The following is a 27,848-nucleotide window of genomic DNA, read 5'->3' as shown; positions in this document are numbered from 1 at the left end:
CCCAAGGTAATGGACCTGGACGACATGTCGGTAAAGATGGAGTACTATCTCGAAGAGTACAACGTTGTGTCGTCGTCTCCGATGTCGCTGGTCATGTTCCGATATGCCCTGGATCATATCTCGAGATGTACCCGTGTGCTGTTGCAGGATAATGGTAATTATAGGATTAAAAATCTAATTTTTTAAACTATTGCATAGCTTCTATCGCGGGCCTTGAGCGCGGGGACCGAATCCAGAAATTGCGTAACGAAAAACCTCACGCTCCCCACTCCGACGGGCTCGGAGGTGTGGCTTGAAGGTATAGCATGCAATAGCTTTACCGCGGCAGTCCCCGAGTGCCACACGTCTTTTTTTTTATACGTATATTTTTACGGGTTAATGACGTTGAATGGTAGTCTGTCTAGAATTTTTGGTACTGCTAATAAGTGTTAGTGTTGTAAGTGATGTACACTAAATTTAATCTCTATTAAATTCCATTATATTTGAAGCTTATAAATGGACTAACTTAATTCTTAAACATTTCATTCTACTTCATTATTAAACATTAAAAAAAACTGAATTTTAAAACCCTACAGGGAACTTGTTATTGGTCGGTGTGGGAGGAAGCGGCAGAAGTAGTGCAGTGAAGTTAGCAGCAAGTATTTTAGAGATGAATGTCATACAGGTACTCATACATAGAAACGTTTTACGCCATCTTTATATGATCCTTCCAAGCTGTTAATTGTTTATTTGTCTTTTAAAACTCAAATTTTTACTAAACATATAGTGTAGGTTAGGAAAAAAATCTATACTTATTAAAATGTTCATACAGATCGAGATATCTCGCGTGTACGGTCAGAACGAGTGGCGGGACGATCTACGAAAGATGTTGATGAAGGCTGGCATTATTGGGAAACCGCTTGTATTCCTATTTGCTGATAATCAAGTGAGTAAAATTGATATTAATGGAGTAGCTATCATATCTTTAGACACAAAGGACAAAAATAAAAAGGACTTCTGGAGATAAATTAACATGGATACAAGGTTTTTGGGTGAGGATCTTATTCTATAGGTGTATATCTTAATATATAATATATATATAAATATATATATATTTATATATATATAAATAAAGGCGAAAGTTTGTATGGATGTATGGATGTATGGATGTTTGTTACTCTTTCACGTAAAAACTACTGAACCGATTACAATGAAATTTAGCACACATATAGAGGGTAACTTGGATTAACACATAGGATAGGTTTTATCCCGGAAATCCCACGGGAACGGGAACTATGCGGGTTTTCCTTTGAAAACGCGGGCGAAGCCGCGGGCGGAAATCTAGTCTTAATATATATAAATCTCGTGTCACAATGTTGGCCCTCAATGGACTCCTAAACCACTTAACCGATTATAATAAAATTCGCACACCATGTGCAGTTCGATCCAACTTGAGAGATAGGATAGGTTTTATCCCGGAAATCCCACGGGAAAGGGAACTATGCGGGGTTTTATCTAAAAACGCGGGCGAAGCCGCGGGCGGAAAGCTAGTATTATATAGATTACGCAAGTTTTGAAAAATATATTACTTTTTCAAACAATCGATTTAGTTTAAGACTTAGTCTGGCCTCACACAACCGGATAACCTACCTGAATTCAGAGTCTTAATTCGTAATCTCAAATAAGATTCTGAATTCAGTCTATAGTTTATTTTCAGTCCAAATGTAAGTAAAATATTATTTCCCAGATAATGTACGAAGGAATGGTGGAAGATATCAACATGTTGCTCAATACTGGCGATATTCCCAATTTGTACGGAATGGACGAAAAAGTGGAGATATTGGACAAGATGCAAGCGGCGGTCAGGGAGAGTGTGAGTGTATTATAATGTTTAGCTGACTTCAAATAACGATGGATTTTCTATTATTAGCAGTTCTTTATAACCCAATGAAATGAGGATATATGTGTCATCAAGCATTTCTTAAAAAAACGATCTCTTGGAAGTTTTATCAACTGGCTTAAACAAAATTGTGGAGCATTCTCTGTGTCTCTATCTTCTCTTTTCGTAGTCAAAAAAATTTCGTAGTCAAAAAAAATCCCAAGGTAATGGGGTGATTCAATGTGGTAATAAGGAGCCTATATCACTCTAGCCATCTATCTCTCCGTTGCGACAAACACAATTACGCATTGATAATATTATTAGTAAGAATATATATTTTTAATAGCGTCTTTTTAGTATAGTCTGTAGTAACTAAGACAGTTAAACATCTTATTCACAGGGCAAGAAAATAGAAACTACGCCGCTAGCAATGTTCGGTTTCTACGTGGAGCGTGTTAAGGCCAATCTGCGAATCGTGCTAGCTATGTCACCGATTGGGGATTCGTTCAGGAACCGCTTGAGGATGTTCCCGTCGCTTATAAATTGTGCTACTATTGATTGGTTTGTGTTTTTGGTGATTGTTAGGACACTTGATCGTTTAATAAAGTTATATGTAACAAGCTATTCTACATGGGTCAAAATGTACAGATGAACGTGGTAAATCTGAGATGAAATTGTGAGATTTAATTTTGTTATGATTCTTTCTGTTATCTGTTATTTTTTTCCAAGAACACAGCATCGTGAATCTTTTCTAATTTCTTTAAATTGACTCTAGAAATACACCTTCTTTATAATTTTGACATCCTTTGATGTGTCCCGTCTCAGAATTACAACGAATCTAACAACACATCTCTGCATTAAATCCATCTAGCAAATGTGGTAAAGCTAGTAGAACTGCCAATTGTATTCATAAGTAACTAATTATTGTTATATTATATCGCGTCTGTATGGCAAGTTTTACCAATATTTTATTTATTTCAAAACCCAGGTTCACATCATGGCCCCCAGAGGCACTGGAACGCGTGGCGTCGATGTTCATAGCCAAGATGGAGAACGTCGGCGACGAGCTGCGTGACGCGTGCGTAGTGATGTGCCAGCTGTTCCACACTAGTGTTGTGACGCTCAGCGATAGGTGCGTGCACTAGTGTCGATAGTGTTTACAACGAATTTACTTTTTACCTTCTAGAAAATAACAAGTAGCTTGTGTGTAAACATTCGTAAAAAGTACGAATTTTTGTACATACCAGTGCATTTTATTAGAAATTAATAAAATACATCAGCCTATAAAATTAAAATACAATACCATACAATCGGCAAGGAATTTCATATTTCAGGTGCAAAAATAAAAATAACATAATATACTGCCCTTTGGTTTTACGCTTAAAAATAAAGAGACTAATAAACTCTATGTCTGAATACTAACTAACCATTCATACATATTATTTTATAGGTTTTATGCAGATCAAAAGCGCAAAGTATACGTCACACCGACGAGCTATTTGGAGCTTATCAAGGCGTTCATGAGTTTATACGCTTTGAAAGTTGACCAGATCACTAAGGCTCGAATACGGTAAGATTTTAGCACCATGTTTTATATCAAACTCAAAGGTGAATAATGTTTAAATATAATATAACAGCTTCACCAAGCACCTGTAGCAATGTGTCAACGATTTACTTTGATCGTATTTTGTCCTTAACATCTGAACTTTCAAATAAAATAAATAATCATGTTAATAAGGTATTCATTAACAATATTTTTTTTTATATTGCGAAATAGGTTATAAAAAAAAATGTGTGCGTGTACTAGTGTTCACACGTAAGCCGGAAACTTCTTTATGACCTTATTTTTCAAAAAATAATTTACTATAATATGCTACTTTACAGAAATACGTCGAATCACGCGTGGTAGGGATAAGAAAAAGATGGCGCGTAACGGAAAAATGTCATGCGTAACGAAAAAATGTTACACTAAATTTTTTCCCAACTCCGATAAAGAAGTTTCACTTCAAAAATAGAAAAAAAAGTGTTTTTATTGATTTTATGAATTCTGATGAACTTCGCAACAAAAAATTGTTGCAAAAAATCTTTCTGATATTTTAGGTTTATGAAATAATGCTAACTATATTTTTCCTTCATCATCAGGTACGAGACAGGTCTAGAACAGCTGGAGTTCGCAGCGGGCCAGGTGGCTGTGATGCAGCAGAACCTCATCGACCTGCAGCCGCTGCTCGTTGAGACATCGGATAAGACAGAAAAGCTCATGATCAAGATCGAACAGGACACTGTTGTGGTGGAGAAGCAGAAAGAGGTGAAAAAATAGCTTTCGTTTTTGAATTGAAACTTCTTTAGGCGCGCTAAAAGTAAAATTTTAAGATCGCGTCATGCCAATATAGTCTCGTAATGAAGTATGGCGACGATTTCTTGACAAAGAAGAAGAAGTTTCACTTTTGACACTTATGCTCGGCACACACGCTGTTTTTTTATGATATTTTGATTTTTAAAAACTTGACTGGTGTATGGCAGATTACTTCATTTAGATAAGGGTAGGTGCACTTATTGAAATGCTGGTTTTGATTTATGAGTAGTATTAACTTGATTGATAGCTCACTAGTACCTTTTTATTTTCTTCCGTAAAAAAGCACATAAAACGGATCGTTAGAATTTTCCTCTTAAATTACATGTATTACAATTTTCATTCATGATCGTTTTCCTTGAGATCTAATCTTTCATTGTATCATTTTAAGAACTACTAATCTTTTCACAATTTTAATTTATTGGTTTTAACATTACTTTATTTAAATATCTTTTTAATCCAATTTGCATTACCAGATAGTAGGCGCGGACGAAGCGCTAGCCAACGAAGCGGCTGCAGCGGCTCAAGCGATCAAGGACGATTGTGAGTCAGATCTCGCTGAAGCGGTGCCAGCGCTTCAAGCGGCGTTAGATGCGCTGAATACGCTCAAACCCGCAGATATCACTCTGGTGAAGTCGATGAAGAACCCCCCAGCTGGGGTGAAGCTGGTGATGGAAGCGGTGTGCGTGATGAAGGGCATTAAGGGGGATAGGAAGATGGATCCTAATGGTGGGTTGTATTGAGCAAAACACTCAATTTGTTGTAATAGATGCCTAATAGATGGGTAGGCAGAGTTTTGCTTTGGACATTTTTTTGTGTGGTTCTGAGTTTTTATTAACTAGAAATTAAACATATTTTAAAACTATTTATCTGATTATTAAAACGGTTGATATTACATTTACTTTGAAATGAGCTTGTAAATGTTTTGTTTAACTTTATTGAAGAATTTTTTTTTTCAATCATTGAACAAGATTTTTATCTTAAACTTGTGTAAATTTGAATTTTATCTTAAACTCGTGTAAATTTAAGATAAAATTATTAAATTATGGCTTCCGTTTTAGGCAAGCCTTTCGAAGACTTCTGGGGACCATCGCAAAAGATGTTAGGAGATATGAAATTCCTGGAGAGCTTGAAAAACTATGATAAAGACAACATTCCACCTACAATTATGAAGAAAATTAGAGACAAGTCAGTATTGTTAACTCATGGTTTAATTTTTACTTTTTTTAATCTTTGGTTTTGTGTAAATGTGCATTCTGTATGTCAAACTGGCCAAATAAACTAACGATATCGTTTTTCTGCATTTACGTAGTTTATCACAATTTATAATAAAGAAACTAAAAATCAGTAATGTCATGTGTATTTATGAAAAATTTCGCATGCCAGATACATCCCGGACCGTGAATTTGACCCAGCCGTGATAGCAAAAGTGTCGTCCGCGTGCGAGGGGCTCTGCAAGTGGGTGCGAGCTATGGACGTGTACGATCGCGTCATTAAGGTGATATACACTTTTTTGTAATGCATTAGGGTATATTTTTAAAGTGAAACTTTCATCATTTTTGTTTGTCTGCTATTTTGAAAATTCACTGGTAATAAAAAAATACACTATACAAATGCTACTTTAAAAAAATAAGTCTGAAATACGCTGGTACATATTTATGTAATATTTGATGAAATTTAAAATTTAAGGAGACCTTGTTTCATAAAATTTAATTTTTTCCAAATTTTTTTGTCGTTACAATATTATCCTCTTTTTTCAGTGTAAATTTGAAAAAAGCCTAGCCTTCTATAATGAATCCATTCGAGCTTATTCCTAGTCGATCTATTACAATCAAACAGACCATCATATCTTTATTGATTTAGAAACTTCACGAGTCTTCACACACTTATTTACTTTACAGGTGGTAGCACCAAAGAAAGCGGCGCTTGCTGAAGCTGAATCAGAGCTGCAGATGCAGATGAATACTCTTAACGAGAAGAGAGCGCAGCTGCAGGGCGTGCTCGATAAGTTGCAGGTCTGTATTTATTACTAGAATAATAAATATTTATTACTAGATCTAGCATACACAGTCTACGTTATACATTAAAACGACGTTAGTTTTCCTAAATTATTTTGTTATATTGGAGTGATTGTTAGAAGGGTAGAAGATGTCGGGAAATCTTGTTTGGTACTTCCGTTATTATTTGTTATTTATTTTGATAATTTAATTCCGTATATATTGCAATATATTCCTGTTGTATTTGTCTACTATTCTTTCCCAGACATTTGAAAATGAAGATTATTATTTTTAAGCATAATCCTAATCATATATCTATTAGAGCTTGTTAGACGGTAGGACATCTAAAGATCTACCATTTCTATCAGTTACAACTTTTTTTTTCTTCTACTTCAATAAATTTATACAAAATATGACTATTTAAAAAAAGACTCAATTTATATGGCAATAAAACATAAATTGCCCCATCCACCAGGCGCTTAACGACGAGTTCGCAGAAATGACTCGCAAGAAGAAAGGTCTAGAAGACGAGATAGATCTCTGCTCCACGAAGCTATCTCGAGCGGAACAACTGATCGGCGGTCTGGGGGGAGAGAAGGCCAGATGGACAGATTTGGCGCTGCAGCTGCAGAACCTGCTGGATAATATTATTGGTGAGATTTTATAGACCTGCAGAAGATAAATACAGCTATGTATTACAACTAAATAGATTTTCCATTGAGATTAGTACTATTTGCTAATTTGGAAAGTTAAAAAAAAAATGACATGAAGGTTTCCACAATCATCAATCAACCAATTTATGTCGCAAACAAGAGTTAAATACTGTCTTTCAATATTGACTCTATAGATGTTTAAATTTATTTTTTGAAGTGAAACTTCTTTATCGGGGTTGGAAAAAAAATTAATGTAACATTTTTGCGTTACACGTGACATTTTTCCGTTACGTGCCATCTTTTTCTTATCCCTACCACGCATGATTCGACGTATTTCTGTAAAGTTGCATATAGTAAATTATTTTTTGAAAAATAAGGTCATAAAGAAGTTTCACTTCTTACGCGTGTACACTAGTACACGCACACATTTTTTTTTATTCGATTCATTCATAATATTATAATATAAGGAAAATATTCTTTTTCTGTACTCCAGGCGATGTGCTGTTGTCGGCTGGATTTATTGCTTATCTGGGGCCTTACACAGTGAACTACAGGAGAGAGATTGTGCAAATGTGGAATCAGCGGACAATAGATTTAAGTATGTTTCATAAACATTTCATCCTTAAACGTTAGCTCATGAATATTTTAAAATAGTAACTAAAGAATATAAAATGCGAATGCCGTTTTATCATTTCTGTATCTTTATTTCCCACATAATACATACTATTTTTTTCATGAAATATCAATTTTAAACATTTTCCTAGTTCGATACTGCTACTTATTCCCTCACAGATATATTATGCTTGGAAACGTTTCTGTCAACTGTTTTGGTATGCCATTTTCTTGCAGATATCCCTTGCTCAGAGACGTTCACAATAATATCCACCCTCGGGGAACCAGTTGTGATTCGTGCGTGGAATATCGCCGGGTTGCCTGTGGACGCTTTCTCTATTGAGAACGGAATTATAGTGGAGAAGTCTAGACGGTGGCCGCTTATGATTGACCCGCAGGGTAATGTGGCTACTTCTATATTATCGACTGACCGGTTGGCTTGGTTGGTAGTGACCCTGCCTGCCAAGTCAGAGGTCGTGGGTTCGGTTCCCACCGGGGGCAAATATTTGTGTCATCACATCGGTGTTTGCTCACATCGGTGTTTGCTCTGTGTCTGGATGTTAATAATCTATATAAGTATATATTTTTAAATTAAATATGTATGTTTATCAGAAATCTGGTTTCCATAACACAAGCGAAAAGCTTAGTATGAGATCAAATCGTGCCGTGTGTGAAAAAATGTCCATAAATATTTATTTATTTACATATTTATATTACGAACGATTGGTTAGATTGGTAAGTACTTGTTATTTATCGAAAGTTTTAAAAAAGAGGATTAAATTAATTTATACAATATTTACCACAAATTTCTGACACATCTTGACGCTAATTATGGCATATTTGTTTTTGGAAAGTAAATCTTAGAACCAATGGCAACATACATAGTTTTTAGTAGCAGAAGTTAACATAATCTACTGCTTTGGTAACTTTTCTTTTCCTCGCTTCCACAGAACAAGCGAACAAATGGGTGAAAAACATGGAGCGCGATAACCAATTAAAAGTGATAAAGCTGACGGACTCGAACTACGTGCGCGTGCTCGAGAACGCGATACAACTGGGCTTGCCCGTCATCCTGGAGAACATCCGGGAACACCTGGACGCTGTGCTCGAGCCCGTGCTGCTCAGGAATATCTTCAGGTAATACTTAGAATTGATCTTACGAAACTAAACCATAAATTTGCCTAGAGCGTCAAAAAAAAACCGCTGGGTTTTGGTAAAAATGCCATTTTTAACGTGGGTTTTTTGTCAGTAATAATTTGAAATATCCTCAGCTTTTAAGTCTGAAATATTCACTACGGCCTTTATACTTATAGGATTATATTGAGTTCACATAATTTTCTTTACACGATGTTTCAGGTCAGGAGGTATAGACTGTTTGAAACTGGGTGACAATATACTGGAGTACAGCCACAGTTTTCGATTCTATATTACGACGAGACTGAGCAATCCTCATTATTTGCCCGAGATCGCTGTTAAGGTACTTATGATAATAATATTTATTTTTATCTGATTTGTATAAATAAATATCCCCGACGAAAGAGAGTTTCTGCAGTTTCAGCAAAAAAAATCTTTCTTTCACATATAACTTCCAGTTATGCTCCACTATACACTTAAAAATCCTGAATTATTTCGTAAAAAAAGTATAAGATACTAGCGGTCCGCCCCGGCTTCGCCCGTGGTACATGTTTACGTTCTCTCTACATAAGAACCATCCTCGTACTTCAAGGAATATATTAAAAAAAGAATTATCGAAATCGGTTCAGACGTTCTCGAGTTATGCGCTTACCAACACATTTTGCGATTCATTTTTATATATAAGACTACATTGAATGTAATAAAAAAAATCAATACCAACTTTTATTAAAAGTTTTACCACAAGAACAACTTTTCTCTCAACAGGAAATTTAGCAATAACTTTCTTATCTCACCAGGTGACACTCCTAAACTTCATGATAACCCCGCAAGGTCTCCAAGACCAGCTTCTCGGTATCGTGGTGGCGCAGGACAGACCCGAGCTCGAGCTGAAGAAGAACCAGCTCATCGTGGAAGGGGCTAATAATAAGAGGACCTTGAAGGAGATTGAGGATAAGATATTGGAGGTTAGTTAATAACTCAGACCCCGGAATCACAGACACAATAGAAAATCTATTGTGTCGCGGACCGATCGGGCCGTTCGGGGCTCAATGGGTTAGGTTGGATTTACGGGTGTTAATTGATTGTCGAATATTGACGTTCAATAAACGACTGGAGTCATCTTAAAAAAAATGTCCTATGCAAAGCCCTGCTTACGCGTTTATCAGGCAGAGTTTTATAATGAGTCTCAATAGACTTTCATGATTATTGCTACGAAATAAGGTGTCAATTGCAATGAATGTTTCATTTATATGCCGTTCGGACATTTTTGTCGACCTTTTAATAGGCAATTGTGACTAGTTTACAGTACGTCAATATCTAATACTCAATTTATTTATATCGTTTAAATTTTAATTTGGACACAGTTTTCTTTTATTAACTTAATAACATGAATAATGTATATGTTATACTTCTAGGTGCTATCATCCGCCGGCAACATTCTAGAAGACGAATCGGCCAATCAGATCCTGTCCTCTTCCAAAACTCTATCCATAGAGATAGAAGCGAAACAAGCATCTGCTGCCATCACAGAGAAGGAGATAGACGAAGCCCGTCTTCTCTACGTGCCGGTGTCTAAGCATAGCTCTGTGCTGTTCTTCTGTATATCTGATTTGTCCAATATTGATCCGATGTACCAGTATTCGCTGAATTGGTGAGTTGTATTGTATGAGAAGTTTGAATGTGCAGTTTTTTTTTATAAAATGTATGTTAATACATTTTATAAAAAAAATAAATGTTTAGAAGTTTCTTTACGAAACGAAAAATATTACTTAAACGATAGGATTGTTAGATTAATGTGCATTCTTGGTATTTTACCAGACCCAGATATTACATTAACTCAGTATAATATAATTAAAAAAATCTCCACGCGAATCTTTTACCTGAAAATATAAGAGTAACATAACATCCTTGAAACAAATAGTTAAATCACAATAATGTGACAAAATAAGCACACACAGAGCGACCCACATATAAAACAATTAGGAGGAACCCGATGCTATATTATTTAACGAATATAAACTATAATTATGTTCTACAGGTTCATAAACCTATACAACCAAGCGATACTAAACTCCCCACAAAGCGACATACTGGACGAGCGTCTCGAAGGACTCAACGCGTTCTTCACGCGCAGCATCTATGAGAATGTGTGCAGGAGTCTGTTTGAAAAGGATAAGCTGATATTTTCCTTGGTGCTGACTTTGGGGATCTTGAGGGCCAGGGTGAGTTATGTTTCTTCGTGAAAGGAATATTTAGTGCTATAAATTCAAGCCTTTTACTTTCTTGACGATGTATTATTAAAAGTTATATTCTTTTACAAATTTCTACTGGCTACCAAAAATTACTACATTTGATTGATGTTAAACTGGTATTAATAAACTTGAAGGTTATGTTTGTAATTTTAAAAGTAAAAAATAACTGTTTTTTTTAAATGATTTGAAAAATTAAAAAAATCAGATGTTTTGCGCGAAGTGACAGTAGTACCCACCTCAACGCTTCGCTTATGAGGCGTGCAAAAGTCCCTACTCGGAATAAAGAAAACTTTTTCAAATTTTTTGTTTGTTTTTTATTGTTTTGATTTATTGGCTCGCTGATTATGGTAAACAAAGAGCTGGTGTCTTTTTTTAGGTTACCTTAGGAAACCTTAAAATTGCGTGACCGTTATTTATGTAATATTTCAGGGTGAAATAGACGACGATCTAGTGTCGTTCCTGCTAACTGGGGGTGTAGCGCTGGAGAACCCTTACGAGAACCCCGCGCCCGCCTGGCTCTCCGACAAGGCGTGGTCTGAGATCGTGCGCTGCTCTAACCTTAACGGGTGGGTTTGCTCTATGTAGAGCATTATGTAGCAGGGCATAAAAGAGCACAATGTGTAGAACACGATATGTAGTGTACATCAAACATGGCGTGGTTCCCACCACGCCTTGCACGATCGTGCGCTGCTCTCAGCTCAACTGATTAGTCTACTCTATGAATGTCATTATGTAGAGTACAGATTGTAGAACACAATATGATATATACAGATTGCAAAGCATAATATTTAGATCACATAATGTATTACAAATCATATAGAGCAAATGATATAGAGCAAATCATGAAGAAAACATCATGTAGATCGCAAGTTGCAGAAAAAACGTTTAGTCTATCGCAAATTGTAGAGTGTGTCGTTTCGAGAAAAACATGTAACGCAAAACATGTAAAGTACAAAATATAATAGTGCAGCATTACAGCAGTATTTACACTATAGATCTTAGAACACATGTAAGACGCAATTTATGTACTGCATAACATACCAAATTGTAGAGTACAAAGTGACGAGAATAAGGTGTAAAGCAAAACATGTTACACTGCATGTTACCAGTAGATAGCACAAAACAAGATAACTAATCAAACTGAATTTCATATTTTTTGGTTTTATGGCGTTCAAATGCAATGCTTTATAAATATAAATTTATGAAGAATATAAAAATAATATAACTAATCAAACTCTATCAATATCCATTAAATATCTTTTATACGTATGTAAATTTCGTATCATTTAAAAGAATTGAAATTATATTTTTAATAATGAAAAAATATTTATTAAGTGTTTAATTCTTATAATGAACGATTATAATTAGACCAGTATTGAGTAGGTACAATTTTATTGGATGGAAAATGTTGTTTATTTTTAAACGCAAGATATTGCGTAATGGAAGATAATATATTATTATCGTGATGAGGTAAAAATAGCTCTATGAATAGATTAAACATGTCATGTCATCTTGTTGTTAATTTGGCGCAGCTCACATGTGGGTAGCGTGGCCGAGCGGTCTAAGGCGCTGGTTTAAGGCACCAGTCTCTTCGGAGGCGTGGGTTCGAATCCCACCGCTGCCATATAATCTTTTTTTATTTTCTCTTAAATATTCTGTTTTTTGTTTATTACATTTTGGGTTTCATTAGAGAAAGATTTAGATAATTGTGCATTTTGAAAAAATAATTGTGTTATTGTGTTTTTTGTTTTTATTAAGATTGCTTATACATATATCGAAGTATTCAAATAAATACATTTTGGATATTTAACGACTTTGAATAGAGTGTTTATATATTATGCTAATTGTATTATGTTTTACCATTTGACTCAATGACCTATATTACAGTTATTTTTATATTGAAATAATTCAAATGGTAAGTTTCTTTTTATTTATAGAGGATTTAGAAGAAATGCTTATTATTTATTTATTTACAGTTTGCGGGGTTTCAAAGAAAGCTTCGAAGCCAACATATTAAGTTGGAAAGAGTTCTACGATCTGTCGGCGCCGCATGAAGCTGCTTTTCCACACCCGTATGAAGAGATACGCGGCATTCCTAAGCTTATTATATTGAGGTTTGTATTGTTTTTACTCTTTTAGGTTTTAGGTTAGCATATTTTGCAATTATTATGTACTGGGCACTAGCATTCCGCCCGCAGCCTCGCCCGCTTTATATAAAACTTAAAGTAACTATGTATATACTAAAGTCTAAAACCTCGATAATTAATAATCTTTAAAATAAAGCACTGTATTCATATTTTTGTACACAGTTTTATAACATAAATAACAATACCAACGAGATAAAAATTGTACAAAAATAAAGAAAATTATATTTTTAACGTTGAAAAAGATTTCTTATAGTTTTAGTTACTAATTTAAATGAAAAATTATACAACATTGTAATATTCTTATTATTGTATTAGATATTTTGAATTTCATACCACATTCAGAAGATATTCAAGTTTTTATCAGCAGCTAAATAGGTAGGTAGTTAATTAAATTCCACATACACACGTACAGTAATAGATTTTATATACAACTCTTGTTTCCAGATGCATCCGACCAGATAAGCTAATCCCTCTAGTCCAACAATACGTAGTGGAGGAAATGGGTCGGCCATACATCGAACCACCCCCCTTCGACCTGGAGAAGTCATACAACGACAGCAACTGCTGCTCCCCGCTGATCTTCATCCTGTCCCCAGGGTCCGACCCCATGTCGGGGCTGGTCAAGTTCTCCATGGAGAGGAAGGTGGTCAGCTTCGAGACAATTTCGTTGGGGCAGGGACAGGTAATTTAGGGGCAATTTTGGTGTAATTAGGGGCACTTGTCTCGCAATCATGCTCAAAAATTGGCCGAAACAAAACTCTGCCTTAGGGTCTATTAGGCAGAGTTTTCTTGACTTTGAACATTACTGCCACAAAATAATGTGTTAATTTTAAATGAATTTTTTATTGTTTGTTTGTATTTCTTTTACATCATAAGTATCATAACAGAGTGTTTGTTTGGTAATTTTTGTGTTTAGAGTCAGTTAGGAGGCAAAAGAGAAACTTTTTACCGTGATAAAACAACTCAATCTCATGGTAATTTCCTTTCATTATGCGAACAAAGCCGCGGGAACTTATTAATATTTTTTCAGGGTCCAATAGCAGCGAACATGATAAGCCAAGCGATCGTGACCGGCGGCTGGGTGGTGCTGCAGAACTGCCACGTGATGGACTCGTGGATGGGCGAGCTCGAGAGGATCTGCGCGGAAGTGATCGTGCCGCAGACCACGCACAAGGAGTTCCGGTGTTGGCTGACGTCATATCCCAGTCGAGCCTTTCCCGTTACTGTGCTGCAGAATGGTGAGAGTTCTATTTACTACTAGCTGTGCTCCGCGGTTTTACCTGTATTGCTCCGCTCCTGTTGGTCTTAGCGTGATGGCATATAGCCTTCCTCGATAAATGGGCTATCTAAAACCGAAAGAATTTTTCAAATCGAACCAGTAGTTCCTGAGATTAGCGCGTTCAAACAAACAAATAAACTTTATAATATATAAGTATAGATATAGGAGAGACAGAAAACTTACAGACAGAAGTTGAGTGATAGATAAATATGATAAGATAGAGTTAACAAGAGATGCTGGAGAGGATCATCGTGCCGGTGTTGACTAACCGTCACATCACCAAGCCAAGCTTTTCCGGTTACTGGGCTTCAGAATGGTGAGTTTAAGAGAGTAAATGACAGACACAGTGTGGAAAAAGCGTAATTTATTTCAATTTATTTATGTAATGAATTGCAGTTCCGTAGACATATTGTATAAGTTTATATATTTTAAAATCACCTACGTAGATTTTAAAATTACATTTTTTTCTGTTAGGTAGAACATTCACAAATAAAAAAAAACAAAGGTCCCAAATTGGGGAACTCCAGTTGAAATCGAATTTTTCCTATAAATTTACCCTCGAATCTTAACAAGTTGAGTACGATTTTGGAGATATGACGTATTCCATTGATATATTGACCCGTGGATCCCTATCCATACTAATATTATAAATGCGAAAGTAACTCTGTCTGTCTGTCTGTTACTCAATCACGCCTTAACTACTGAACCAATTTGCATGAAATTTGGTATAGAGATATTTTGATACCCGAGAAAGGACATAGGATAGGTTTTATCCCGGAAATCCTACGGGAACGGGTTTTTCGTTGAAAACGCGGGCGAAGCCGCGGGCGGAAAGCTAGTTTCAGATAAATTTCTAAGCGAAATTGCATGATCCAATGAATCAAATGCCTTGCTAAAATCTGTGTATAAAAGTATTGAATTTTTGGGAAATTATATAGATCGAACGATCTGGAATAGCATAGATTACAATTCGCGCGTGCACTCAATGCGCGTATTTCGCGGATTGAGTAAGTTTAAAATTTCTCGTTTATTTTTAAGGCGTATAAAGTAAGGTCTTGCTAAATTATTCTGACCAAATATCTGCTCATAGGCCGTTGACTGATCGCAGATGATAACAATATTAATAAAAAAAAAGACGGGTTGCACTGGGGGAGTGCCGGCAGAAGTGAAAACTTGATTATTAACGTTGAGCATGTTTGATATCCATCCGTCTTACGCTTTTTCGATCAGGTCACGTCCTGACGCGAGTTTAAGATTTTATACCCAACGCCGCTAAAGACGTTTCACTTCAAATCTTCAGGCGTGAAGATGACGAACGAAGCGCCAAAGGGACTCAAGAACAACATCTACCGCTCGTACATCTCGGACCCGATCTGCGACGCGGAGTTCTACATCTCGTGCCCGCGCACGGAGCAGTGGCGGCGGCTGCTGTTCGCGCTGTGCTTCTTCCACGCGCTCGTGCAGGAGCGCCGCGCGTTCGGCCCGCTCGGCTGGAACATACAGTACGAGTTCAACGAGAGCGACCTGCGCATTTGTATCATGCAGCTGCAGGTGCGTGTGTATCCTATATTATAAACTAGCGTTCCGCCCGCGGCTTCGCCCCCTTTGTCTAAAACATAATAAATTATATACTAAAACCTTCCTCTTGGCACTCTATCTATTAAAAAAACCGCATCAAAATCCGTTGCGTAGTTTTAAAGATTTAAGCATACATAGGAACATACAAGCATACATAGGGACAGAGAAAGCGACTTTGTTTTATACTATGTAGTGATGCAAAATTTTGTGAGGATGGATGTATGTGTATGTTTTTTACTCTTTCACGCAAATATTACTGAACCGATTACGATGCAATTTAGCACACATATAGAGGATAACTTGGATTAACACATAGGATATTTATCCCGGAAATCCCACGGGAACTATGCGGCTTTTTCTTTGAAAATGCGGGCGAAGCCGCAGGCGGAAATGTAATTTTAGATGAAAACTCAAGTGTGTGAGTACACACATGTGCGCGATTTTGCATGAATTAATGTTTTACATAATTTTGTTTACACTAAATACACCAAAAGTACTATTCCAAATCTACTTTATCACCAAACGATAACGACCACTAAAAGCAACCCATTTACAGATGTTTCTCACGGAGTACGCAGAGACCCCGCTAGAGGCGCTGAACTATCTGGCGGGCGAGTGCAACTACGGCGGTCGCGTCACAGACGACAAGGACAGAAGACTCATTATGTCTCTGCTCTCAACTTTTTATAATGCTGACGTCACTGCTGATCCTGAGTAAGTGCAAGTACATTTTGGGTAAAAAGAAATAATATGATATAATACTCGAATTCGATAGGATAAGGGACACACATAAGAGACATACTCTTCTATTATTACATTTTTGACAATTAAATACATACATGATTATAAAAAAAAATTAATGATAATCCATATTTTCTTCAATTTAGATTCTTGCCAATTCTTCTTTGTATTTGAAATACTGAATCTTTTTGTATTTGTTAACCCACTACTTGACATAATCTCCTATATTTTTACCTTAAGACCCGATTTCACCGTTATTTTCTAAATCAGGCATTAATTAATGTACTGTTAAAATTAACATGTATTTTAACATCGTTGCCAACTCTACAGGTTTCAAGAAGGAAATCTAACAGACCATTAACAAATCGACCATTATCTGACCGACTCACGAATTATTCATTCGTATTTTAAACCGTTCGATATAAAATGTCATAGTTGACAATGCCATGCTTTCGCACGTTGGGGCTATTTGTACTAGTTGTATAATAACTGTCATGTTTGGTAATTCGACTAAATTGAAATGTTTCTAACACAGTATAAAATTTAATAAACATGTAGTAACTTTTACGTTTGCTGGTTTATACGTCAAACAAATTAACAGCTTGTTAAACTAACAGAGCATGGTGAAACTGGGTCTAAAGATCTTCTCTAACAATTCATTTCCAAAAATACCCTCACTTGTTCGAAAACCACCCTTATTCCCACTTACATAAGACTTATTCCAGCTACTCATTCTCCCCGAGCGGCGACTACCGCATGCCAGCAAGCATGGAGTACAACAGTGTACTCGAGCACATCAGAGCGCTGCCGATGATCGCTAAACCCGAAGTGTTTGGGTTGCACGAGAATGCGGACATCACTAAGGATAATAAGGAGACGGCTGCGGTAAGTTATTTTATGATTTTTCGTTTTTAAGCTATTGCATAGCTTCTATCGCGGGCCTTGAGCGCGGGAACCGAATCCAGAAATTACGTAACGAAAAACCTCACGCTCCCCACTCCGACGGGCGGAGGTGTGGCTTGAAGGCATGCTATGCAATAGCTTTACCGCGGCAGTCCCCGAGTGCCTCACGTCTTTTTTTTTGTATAGATTAAGCAAGTATTTTACCATCATGGAAAGCAATAAACGTGGTCTTTTAATGTACTTACAATTAACTATTAACATGGCGCATGACGTCTGATCGTTTGCCTCGTTTCGATGGATAGTCGTTTGTGGTACACTTTTTCAGTATTTCTTAATCGTATTATTGTTAGAAGTAATGTCGAAATGGTTATTATGTACCTGGATTTTTTTCAAAACAAAAATTTAGGGCAGTTTTTTCATATAACCTCTCTTTGCCAGCTTTACATTTTGACAACACTAATAATATCTATGTAGCTTTAAATCCTGAATCCCCACTTACACTGTATATTGATTCTTCTATTCGGTGGGGCCATAAACAAAGAAGAAGAAGAATTTATATCTAGAAGAATCTATAATATCTATGTTTATGTCTATTTTCAGCTGCTCTTCGGCTGCCTCCTCACCCAGACCTCCATAACCTCAAGCGGTGGTAGTGAGGGTGGTGAGGGCGGTGGGGTGGTGGAGCTGACGCGCGACATGCGAGCTCGCCTGCCGCCGCCCTACGACGTGCCCGCCGTCGCCGCGAGATACCCCGTGCAGTATTATAACAGTATGAATACAGTGCTTAAACAGGTGAGCGGGGTCTATAGCGACTACATAAGTAAATTAAATTAAATTATAAAGAACGAAAAAAATTGGTTGTCTGTAAAGTCGGTTTACTGACCATAGTTGAACGTGACAACGTCCGATTGTGCTTCTTTGTCGCTCGTTCCGCGCTCTCGCTTGCACTTCAAGCCTATGAAACGCCTCAGAGCGAGGTAACGCCGCATGAGTCATATTTTTTCGTGCGTGCAGCCGGCTCTATCGAATTATAAGACGTTGTCGCGTCAAAAAAATAAATTAAATACATATTTGTCAGTGTTATCAGCTGTATATTGTTACGTAGGTAAATTGAGCACACGTTTTACTTTTGAGTTAAGATTGTAACAAGCAAGTAGTGCATAGTATATAAGACATGCTGCATGTAAAATAAATCAGTCGACATGTAGTCGTTGTATACACGTTATAAACTTGGCTTGTCTCATTGTTTTATTGCCATAAAACAAAATCTGGCAAAGGGTGCAACACGATCCGTCTCGAAGGACCATCATATTAGCCTATATTTGTATCTATTAAAGAAGGCAAATAAACAAAACTTCCTCTTATTAGGTATTAGGTTAGACTATAATTTATCACGGAGACCAAGTGTAGTATATAGCAAATGTCACATTTCGTTTAATTTTAGATTTTCATGACATGTCCCTATTTTGCAATGTTTTTTTTTTCACTGATCGCAGTAATTAGTTTTAAATTATGCCACTTTTTACATAAAAAAAAAATAAAAAAAATAAATTATATTTATTTGCCAAAAGAAGGTTATTAAAATATATATACAGATTATGACAGCGGACCCCGCACTAGGCACAGCCTGTCTCGCGGGGCCATAAAACGATTATACAATAAAAATGGAGGTTCACATAGGGTCCAACACGTATAATACAATGCAACTTTGAACATCAGTACGGTATGGTCACTTAAAGTAATAGTAATAATAATAAAAGTTATATGCTTATTTATACAATTGTACAGTTAAAGTATTCTTAGGATCTGTTCTGTCTGCTTATAGTCTTTGGACACTAGAATGCTTATCAATTTAGATTTAATATTGAGTAATGTGAATTGCCGGAAGTTAACAAGTTTACTGAATTTGTTATACAAGAATGGGAACATAAAATTTTGAAAACGTTTGGAAAAGAAACATTTGGTCAATGGGGTTGGTGCTCTTAATAGCCGTTTCGAGTTATTTGTGTAAAAATTAGATTTTAAGAGTTTTTTGTGCATTGAGATGATTGCATGTAAAATATAAAGTCCTCTAACATTTAAAACATTAGCATCCCTGTAGAGAGACACTGTAGGATAGACTGGGGGCTTTCGCAGCATAACTTTTAAAATGGAACGGTGAGCTCTCTCTAGTTTGATAATAACCGAGGCTGAGGCGGCTCCCCATACAGAAATGCAGTAGGTTATTAATGATTGGCATAATACCTTATATATGGTCATAAGTTGGTGCTTATCAACTTTGGTTCTGAGAGTTTTCATTACATATATCAGGCGTCTTGTTCGAGTTGACATAGCGTTAATATGCTCATTAAAGGTGAGTTTTTCGTCCAGTATAACACCAAGGTATTTTATAGAATCTGACCTGGTAATTTGATCACAATTACAGCCGCTGCCAATGCTATCGTGGTGAGTAGATTTACCGCACATGTGAATGAAAAACTTTGGGAGAGATTTAGGAGCTGTTGCCCTGGTTTTATGAAAGCACAGAAATTTCGTCTTGGTAGCATTGAGGGAGAGGAGATTATTATTAAGCCACAACATAATTTGGGACATACCTTTTTGGCTTTTATGAAAAACTTCAGCCCAGCTCGGGCCATGAAATAAAATCGCAGTATCATCTGCATAACATATAATATTTGCATCGGTAGGAGGGAGAGAAATGAGATCGTTTAAATATATTAGAAAGAGGATCGGTCCGAGAATGCTTCCTTGGGGAACACCAAACGTGACGCGATCTGGCGAACTAACGTACGAGTTAATTCTCACACGCTGCGTTCTTCCCTGAAGGTAGCTTCTGAACCAATCCAGTGCACATCCTCTTATACCGACACCTTCCAATTTCCTAATCAAGATTGGAACTGAGACGGTGTCGAAGGCCTTACTCAGATCAAGAAATACTCCGACACACACCTGCCCGCTGTCTAGGGAAGAGCTTATTGTGTTCACTAACTCAGAGACGGCATTTTCAGTAGACTTTCCTTTCCGGAAGCCATACTGATGCCCAGCTAGGAGGTTATGTGATTCCAGAAAAGAGACCAATCTTTTGTTCACGCATCTTTCCAAAATTTTGGAAAAACTGGGAAGTAGAGAGATTGGTCTAAAATTACTAGGTTCAGAAGCGGGACCAGATTTATGTATCGGGGTAATAATTGAAGATTAATAATTGAAGATTTCCATACCTCCGGGAAAACACCTGATGACATGCTGAGATTAATGATTGATGTCAAGGGTAACAATATGCAGCTCGCTATCTTTTTTATAAAATCATTATTTATATTGTCGTATCCTGGTGCGCTATTTCTACAAAGACCATTAATGATGTCCAGGACTTCTTTTTCGTCCGTAGGATTCAAAAAGAACGAGTCAACCGGAGAATTCGATGGAATGAAGTTTGAAGCAAGAGATTCTTCTGTGGTATTCAATTGATTTAACTTTGACGTAGCAAGATTTTGACCGATATTTGAGAAATAATTGTTGCAAATGTTTACCGATTCAAGAGGATCGGTCTTGATATTTAAAAGGCCAGAGGAACAAGTTTTTGAGCTATTTAAATGTGCTATGCGTTTTATGGCTTCCCAGTAAGGTCGGGGGTTATTTTTATTTTCAGAAAGTGTTTTGCTGTCGAATTCATCTTTGAGACGTCGCAAGAGAGAGATGTAAAAGTTTCTGTAGCGTGAGAAAATTCGCTTTTTTATCGGGTTTTCAGGGTCCTTTCGCAATTCGGAATGTAATTTGTCTTTGTGCCTACCACATCGGATTAAACCTGGAGTCATCCAAGGCTTTAGAGTGTTTTTAGAACGGCTGATTATGTTCATACTAGAGTGTTTTCCTATGATGTCGGTAATATTCGTCATGAAAGTTTCGGCTGCAACTGATGCTGAATTGCAATTAAGGACCTGACTCCAATCCACCTGAAGAAGATCTTGCTTCACGGCGTCTATATTTATTTTTTTATGAATGCGTTTCGAGTTAGAGATTTTATGTTTACTGTTACTAATCCCCAGCATAACAAGATCGTGGTCGGTAACATCTGATTTACAAACTATTGGAATTTTATCGAGTTGAGTTTTAGTGAATATATGGTCGAGACATGTTTTATTGTGAGTAGGGACGTTGATATCACTTTCATAACCTAGTTCAGCCATGATACAAAGATATTCAGAAGAAGTATCTTGTGTTTGTGATGTGGGGAGTATATCTATATTTATGTCTCCGGTGAAGATGTGACAAGGAAAGTTTTTTTGACAACGTAAGGTTTGAGATAAAGATTGAAGGAAAAGGTTTGGATTTAAAGAGGGTGATCTGTAAACCGCAAGGATTGAAAAGAAATCAGCTATTTCAATGTATAGGTTTACACAATCGGTAATTTCGAGTTCCTTTGCTATTGCTGTTAAATTATTTTTTACGTAGATCACTATTCCGCTAGCTCTATTACTATGCTTTGACGTGTGGAACGAGTTGTAGTTATACATTTGGTTGATGATAGAATGAGGAGTCAGCCAGCACTCGGTTAGAATTATAACGTCAAATTCAATTTTGGTACGAGCCATAGTTATTAAAAAGCTGTCAAAATTCTTATTAAGACTTCTTATGTTGGTTGCAATAACATTGAGGTCAGAATGAGAAAGAATATCTGTGCAGAATTCTGGTGAATCTTTAATTTGACATATTTTATTATTGGAACTATCTATGTCCTGTATAACTTGTAAGTCAATCATTATTATGTTTTTTATATTTAGATGAATTTGAAAAGAGAATAAAGTTCCAGCAAACCTTAAAGAGATAATAAATAACTAAGAATGAGATAGTTCCAAAGTGTGATGCAAACAGAGACAGATTCAAGACCACCAACCATTTAAAACCCATAAACACCACGAAACAATTAAAACTAATACAGGGCTTGACAAGCAACAGTGTACAAATAACAACAACAAATATAGCATATTCACATAACCAAGGAAGTGTAAATAAAGTGTCAACTTTTAAGCTTAGAACAGATTCAATGATCAACCAACAAAAGATTAGTACAGTAAACAAGCTCCGATTTATATCTTCATCGGCATTATAAAAATTGAGACAAAAGTATCTATACAATAAAAAACAAGAAAAATTTAGAACAAGTAAAACTGTAAATAATAAATTTTTACTTTTAAGAATAATCTGTAGTAGTTTAGAATATACCATTGAATTAATAATAAAATAAACAAAAAAGAAGAATATCAAATTTAAAATAAAAACAGGAATGTAGTACGCATGGAATGGTTTCCTTAGAGTTATCTTAATATTTAAATTTATATTTTTAGTCTGACTTGGGAGGGCAGATCCGATGGAGGTCATCATAGGATTGAATTGGAATTGCAGGGCTCCCAGTGTATTTTCGAAGATAAATAGTTCCGTTTTTGATCCAGCAATATTTGAATGAGTGGGTAATGGCTGATTTACGCGCTTCACGAAACAACAGTCTTCTATCCCTTGTGAGCCTTTCGTTAATGTATACCCTTCTTTCTTGGCCTTGACCAATTATATCCTTGCTCACGAGATTTCTTCTTGATTTACCGGATTTTAAAAACTCGTCACGCTTTAATTTTCTTGTAAAGTGGATCGTAAGCGGTCGAGGAGCAGTAAGATCCTGGATATTGCTATCGGTCTTCTCTAGCCGTCTGCGTGTTCCGGATCTAGAAACATTGTCAAGGTCCGCCTCTGACATGTTTAGACCAATTTTATTAGCTAAGGTTAGAGCAATATGCACGGGATTTTCGTTAGGCATTTCTTCAATTCCAATCACTTCTATAGATTTTGTAAGCATGGATTGTGATTTATTATCGAGTTGTTGTTTTAGTTGGGATATAGTTATTTGGAGATCTTCGTTTTCACGATACTTTTCTTCAATAAGTTTAATTTTCACGTCTTGGCTCTCAATTTTTGCAGAAATTCCTTCTAGTTGGGCCTGGTAATTGTTCAGTGTTGTAACAACCCTTTCCAAGTCAACTTTAAAACTAGACATAGACTGACGGAGCAGTCTCATTTCTTCGGCAAGAGTTTGCATGTCATGAGACCCAGCTGGTTGAACGGCAGCCATAGAACCAGACTGCGGGCTACTAAATTTGCTGATTTTCTTACGTTTGGTTATATTGTCCTCCACTGCAGAAGTGCGCGCCGGAGTTGTTGAGTTATCCCCGCCTTTTTTTAATGTAGCTTGACAATTAGGACATATAAAACGCGTCTTTTGTTCTGTTGTCAAAGCCGTAGGGCTGACGCAGAGGAGATGAAATAATTTATCACAATTCTCTGAAGCGCAGGTTAAATAGTTTTTATCTCTGATTGCGAGGAGGCAGGCTGAGCAGTTTTTTTGAGAAGACATTATTCAGTTTTATTAATTATACACTATTTGATCACGTATAAATGGATGGTTTATTTATTAATCGGTTATTATATTATAGTCTAGTTATTTTATAAAATCACTTATTAATTTGTTTTGCACGTTCAGTACAGTCAGTATGCCGCACAGTGTGTAAGCACAGTCACGCGGTGAGGTCATGCGCACAAGCGGAGCGGTGAGTCATATGCGGAGCGACTCAGCGAGTGATCGGCTTAGCAACGCGTTTAAATAATAACGTTTAACTGCACTTATCTGATATTACTTTAGTTATACTGCACTGATTTTGAGGATTGTTGTAGCACTTTCACGGTTGTGATGAGTGATAACTGAGTCTATGTGGGATAATTATAAACTTGCAAGTAAAAAGTAAGTTACGTGAAAAAAGACTGTACGCGACGTGTGGACCGTAAGGCGCGACGGCGTTAACTGAAAAAAAATGACATATTTCGAATTGGTGTTTCGATAGCGAATAACAATAAATAACTTGTTACTTATACATCCGGCTCGAAGGACCATTTTCTTCACTCGATCATTCACCTCTTACTGATTCTTGATATCATGGTTTTGAATAGTGCATTGCAACTATTATATTTTAATATAATTTAAATTGTTTAAAAATGGGATTTTCTCTATATTTTACACAAATTGAATTATCCAAATTTGCATAGTTATAAATGCCTACTTGTACTATTACCCCATGATTTATTTATATCTTTCAAATCCAGGAGTTAATCCGCTACAACCGGCTAGTAAACGTAGTGGCTCGTACCCTTCAAGGCGTGTACTTAGCAGCCCAGGGTCTGGCCATCATGAGCGCGGAGCTGGAGGAGTGCAACAACGCCTTCGTGAAGGGAATCGTGCCTGGAGCTTGGATGTCCAAGTCGTATCCGTCTATGAAGCCATTGGGATCGTATGTTGCGGATTTGTTGGCCAGGTAAGTAGGGTTTTCCTTGTTGCCTTTCCTTGTACCTAGTTGCTAATTTTCGCCTGTGGCCATACTCTTACTCATACTCTTAGTTATAACCTTATTTCTAATTTTCTGTCCGCGTATTCAAAGATGATTTCCGTGGGATTGAGATGGTAAGCAACGGTAAATAGTAGTCTATGTTACTCTCTAGCCTTCTCAATATATCCAAACACAAAAATCTTATAAAATATGGATTTTATCTTTATTATTTGTCTTTCTTTCATGGGAAAGAAAGACAAATAATAAAGATAATTATTATTATTTTGAATATTTCAAGGACATTTCACAAGCTTTTGGTCATGCCCAAAATTATCAGCATAATTTGCCATTGAAATCGAACATATTCTTTATTCAGATTGAAGTTCCTCCAAGACTGGATAGACGAAGGTCCTCCAGTGGTCTTCTGGATATCCGGGTTCTACTTCACGCAGTCGTTCCTCACGGGCGTGCTGCAGAACTACTCGAGACACAACAGAATACCGATAGACCAAGTGCACTTTGAGTTCACCATCACCAGCATGGAGGCGGAGTGTGAACAGGAGCCAATATTTGGGGTTTATTGTAAGGTTGGTGTTTTTTGCTTTACATTTGAATTTAAGTTTACTGTCAATGTGGCTTTGCATAAACCAAGATAAGTTTACGTATCATAAGGGGAGGGGTTGGTAATTTTGTTGACGATGTGGTTTAGGGTTCATTGTTTGGTAAAAAACTAAAATTATTTAGATTGTGTCGTAATCTGCTAACAATAACATAGATTTTATTGAATATCGATGTCAAAAAAAAGAAATGATGCAAGACAAACTGGAGTACCTATTCATTGTAAAAGCTTACATTTTTAAAATATGCAGATCATCTCAGTTAATTTATTATTAAACATATGCATGGTAATAATTATCTTAGGCATACGGTATAACCATTATTTTTAATAATTACAAGCAAACGCATCAAATGGACAAAAAGGATCAGGAACACAGTATGTTTGTGTGGGTAAGTTTGCTAGTGTGTGTGTGTGTGTGTGTGTGTTTGCTTCTATTGCTTTATTTTATGCAATTTTTTTGTTCGAGTTGAAATAAAATTGATTTTTTTGTAAACTTATTTTCAGCCATATAAAGTGCGTGTGTTTTTATGGAACGCACTTATCTGTGTAACTATTAGTCTATAGTCTATAGTTTAAATCACACCATTTCTTTACAGACCAAAAAAAAATCCATGACAGACCAATAATATAAAAACGTGAATGCTCTAACATGTGATTTTATGTTCACAGGGTCTCTTCCTAGAAGGTGCAAGATGGAATCGCGAGACAATGCAGCTAGACGAGTCTTACCCGAAAATATTATTTGACACAATCCCCATTATTTGGTTCCAACCAGCCTTAATTGTTGACTTTAACCCCCCTCCCTCCTACTTCTGCCCTATATACAAGACAAGTGAACGAAAGGGGGTGCTCGCTACTACAGGACATTCCAGTAACTTTGTTATGTATATCACGTTAAGGTCGGATATACCACAGAAACATTGGATCAATAGAGGCGTCGCTAGTTTGACGCAATTGGATGATTAATTAGGGTTTTTAATTGTAATTCCTGTGATATGTCTAGTCTAATAAATGTTTTATGTGATTTTGTGGTTTTTATTTAAAATACACTCCTCCTATTTAACATATATAGTATAGTATTCAGATATAAAGGGACCATGAAGCCCTAAATTCACACGAATTATTAAATATTATATCAGGCACGGCATAAAAAACTTATAACTGACGATTCGCTTATCAAAATTAAATACCTTGTGAAATGTACAATAAATGTTATTCTCCCTAGGCTTTGCCTCTACAAAAGGACCTTCAGTTTTTATTGTATATCTGGGTTAACTACATGTTTTATCAATGAAAATATTTTCGTTGGTTATTTAGTTATTTATTTTTTATTTTTTTTTTGGTTATTTTTTTGCACCATATCTTAGTTATAGTCAAGGTTATTGTCAAATTTAACAATAACAGTAACTTACACCTGTGTGCTTCTGCCATCTAACAGTTACTTAACGTTAACGATAGCTTTGGTGAAACCGGTGAAATACGAGCGATTGTAGTTAGTGTTAAAATTATTGTTGTCATCTATAAAATTGTCAAATTGGTGCAACTCATTTTCCATAACCGTTATTTTAACATGTTTGTTATTGCTAAAGTAACATAGTGCAACTAGACCGGGAGATACTGACACAAAATTTCGAGTCATTTGTAACAGGATGGCGGTTCTACAGGGATCTTAGTACGCAATGACAAAAAGAAAAACGATGGCGTGAACGCTGGTACCGGCGGCTTAGTCGCGTGGGCGTTAGTCGAACTCGTCGGAAAATAGCGAAAGTCAAACGATTTGTAACAGTATGGCACTTATTTTTCCTGTAAGTTTGAGGATCAACAAATATAAATACAAAATTTCAAAGATCTATGTGTTGGAAATCTTCACTTATATAAATTAATAATAAATTAAGTTTTCAAGTATGACAGCACTTTTTCCCCCTAATAGAAGTATGGCAAATATAATAATGGTCACATTTTATCAAATACTCTCCAAAAATCCAAATGCAATACTGGTACAAAAAGTTTGGCGAAATAAAATTTTTTTGCAGATTTTCGGCGGTATGGCGACCATTTGGAATCGTCCGAAAAGTATGGCATGGCGATTTTCGTAAATGGCTGCACGACGATAGTTACCTGTGCAAAAGTTAGCCTGGTACAAATGGTTGAATGATTGTTTTATTTAAATCAACACATTCGCATCGGTATGGCGGGCTGTAAGTCACACCGGAAAAGTATGGCATGACACTACCGCCTACTACTTTTTTATGGGCTATCGGTAAATTCTAAAATTTTTGTGTTACAAATCGTTTGACTTTCGCTATTTTTCCGACGAGTTCGACAAACGCCCACGCGACTAAGCCGCCGGTACCAGCG

General features: G+C 36.4%; 1 protein-coding gene and 1 non-coding gene across 2 annotated transcripts in view; both read left to right on the top strand.

Moving 5' to 3' along the window:
- The window catches only part of Dnah3 (dynein heavy chain 3, axonemal), a 52,406-nt gene extending 25,891 nt beyond the window's left edge, over positions 1-26,515 (top strand). The window contains exons 42-72 of the mRNA XM_089697678.1: positions 7-154; positions 576-664; positions 812-925; positions 1,727-1,852; positions 2,259-2,419; positions 2,847-2,990; positions 3,309-3,428; positions 4,001-4,166; positions 4,688-4,940; positions 5,273-5,399; positions 5,598-5,709; positions 6,113-6,226; positions 6,684-6,861; positions 7,355-7,459; positions 7,711-7,872; positions 8,424-8,610; positions 8,830-8,950; positions 9,405-9,572; positions 10,023-10,258; positions 10,646-10,829; positions 11,289-11,425; positions 12,836-12,973; positions 13,451-13,688; positions 14,037-14,244; positions 15,586-15,836; positions 16,420-16,577; positions 17,330-17,489; positions 18,108-18,299; positions 24,651-24,859; positions 25,248-25,458; positions 26,160-26,515. Of these exons, the coding sequence (XP_089553804.1) occupies positions 7-154; positions 576-664; positions 812-925; positions 1,727-1,852; positions 2,259-2,419; positions 2,847-2,990; positions 3,309-3,428; positions 4,001-4,166; positions 4,688-4,940; positions 5,273-5,399; positions 5,598-5,709; positions 6,113-6,226; positions 6,684-6,861; positions 7,355-7,459; positions 7,711-7,872; positions 8,424-8,610; positions 8,830-8,950; positions 9,405-9,572; positions 10,023-10,258; positions 10,646-10,829; positions 11,289-11,425; positions 12,836-12,973; positions 13,451-13,688; positions 14,037-14,244; positions 15,586-15,836; positions 16,420-16,577; positions 17,330-17,489; positions 18,108-18,299; positions 24,651-24,859; positions 25,248-25,458; positions 26,160-26,456 (5,214 nt within the window). The 3' untranslated portion in view covers positions 26,457-26,515. The remainder of the gene's footprint in view (positions 1-6; positions 155-575; positions 665-811; positions 926-1,726; positions 1,853-2,258; positions 2,420-2,846; positions 2,991-3,308; positions 3,429-4,000; positions 4,167-4,687; positions 4,941-5,272; positions 5,400-5,597; positions 5,710-6,112; positions 6,227-6,683; positions 6,862-7,354; positions 7,460-7,710; positions 7,873-8,423; positions 8,611-8,829; positions 8,951-9,404; positions 9,573-10,022; positions 10,259-10,645; positions 10,830-11,288; positions 11,426-12,835; positions 12,974-13,450; positions 13,689-14,036; positions 14,245-15,585; positions 15,837-16,419; positions 16,578-17,329; positions 17,490-18,107; positions 18,300-24,650; positions 24,860-25,247; positions 25,459-26,159) is intronic.
- Positions 12,402-12,483, top strand: TRNAL-AAG (transfer RNA leucine (anticodon AAG)). The gene has a single exon. It is a non-coding gene; the product is annotated as a tRNA-Leu (tRNA).
- Positions 26,516-27,848: the final 1,333 nt, after the last annotated feature.

This window comes from Colias philodice, chromosome 8 (assembly GCF_061535455.1).
Source record: "Colias philodice isolate Cphi_HAF_F1 chromosome 8, ilColPhil1 Martin Lab GWU primary, whole genome shotgun sequence".
Taxonomy (NCBI): Eukaryota; Metazoa; Arthropoda; class Insecta; order Lepidoptera; family Pieridae; genus Colias; species Colias philodice.
Note: the sequence above shows the minus strand (reverse complement) of the source record. Positions and strands in the feature narration are given on the sequence as shown.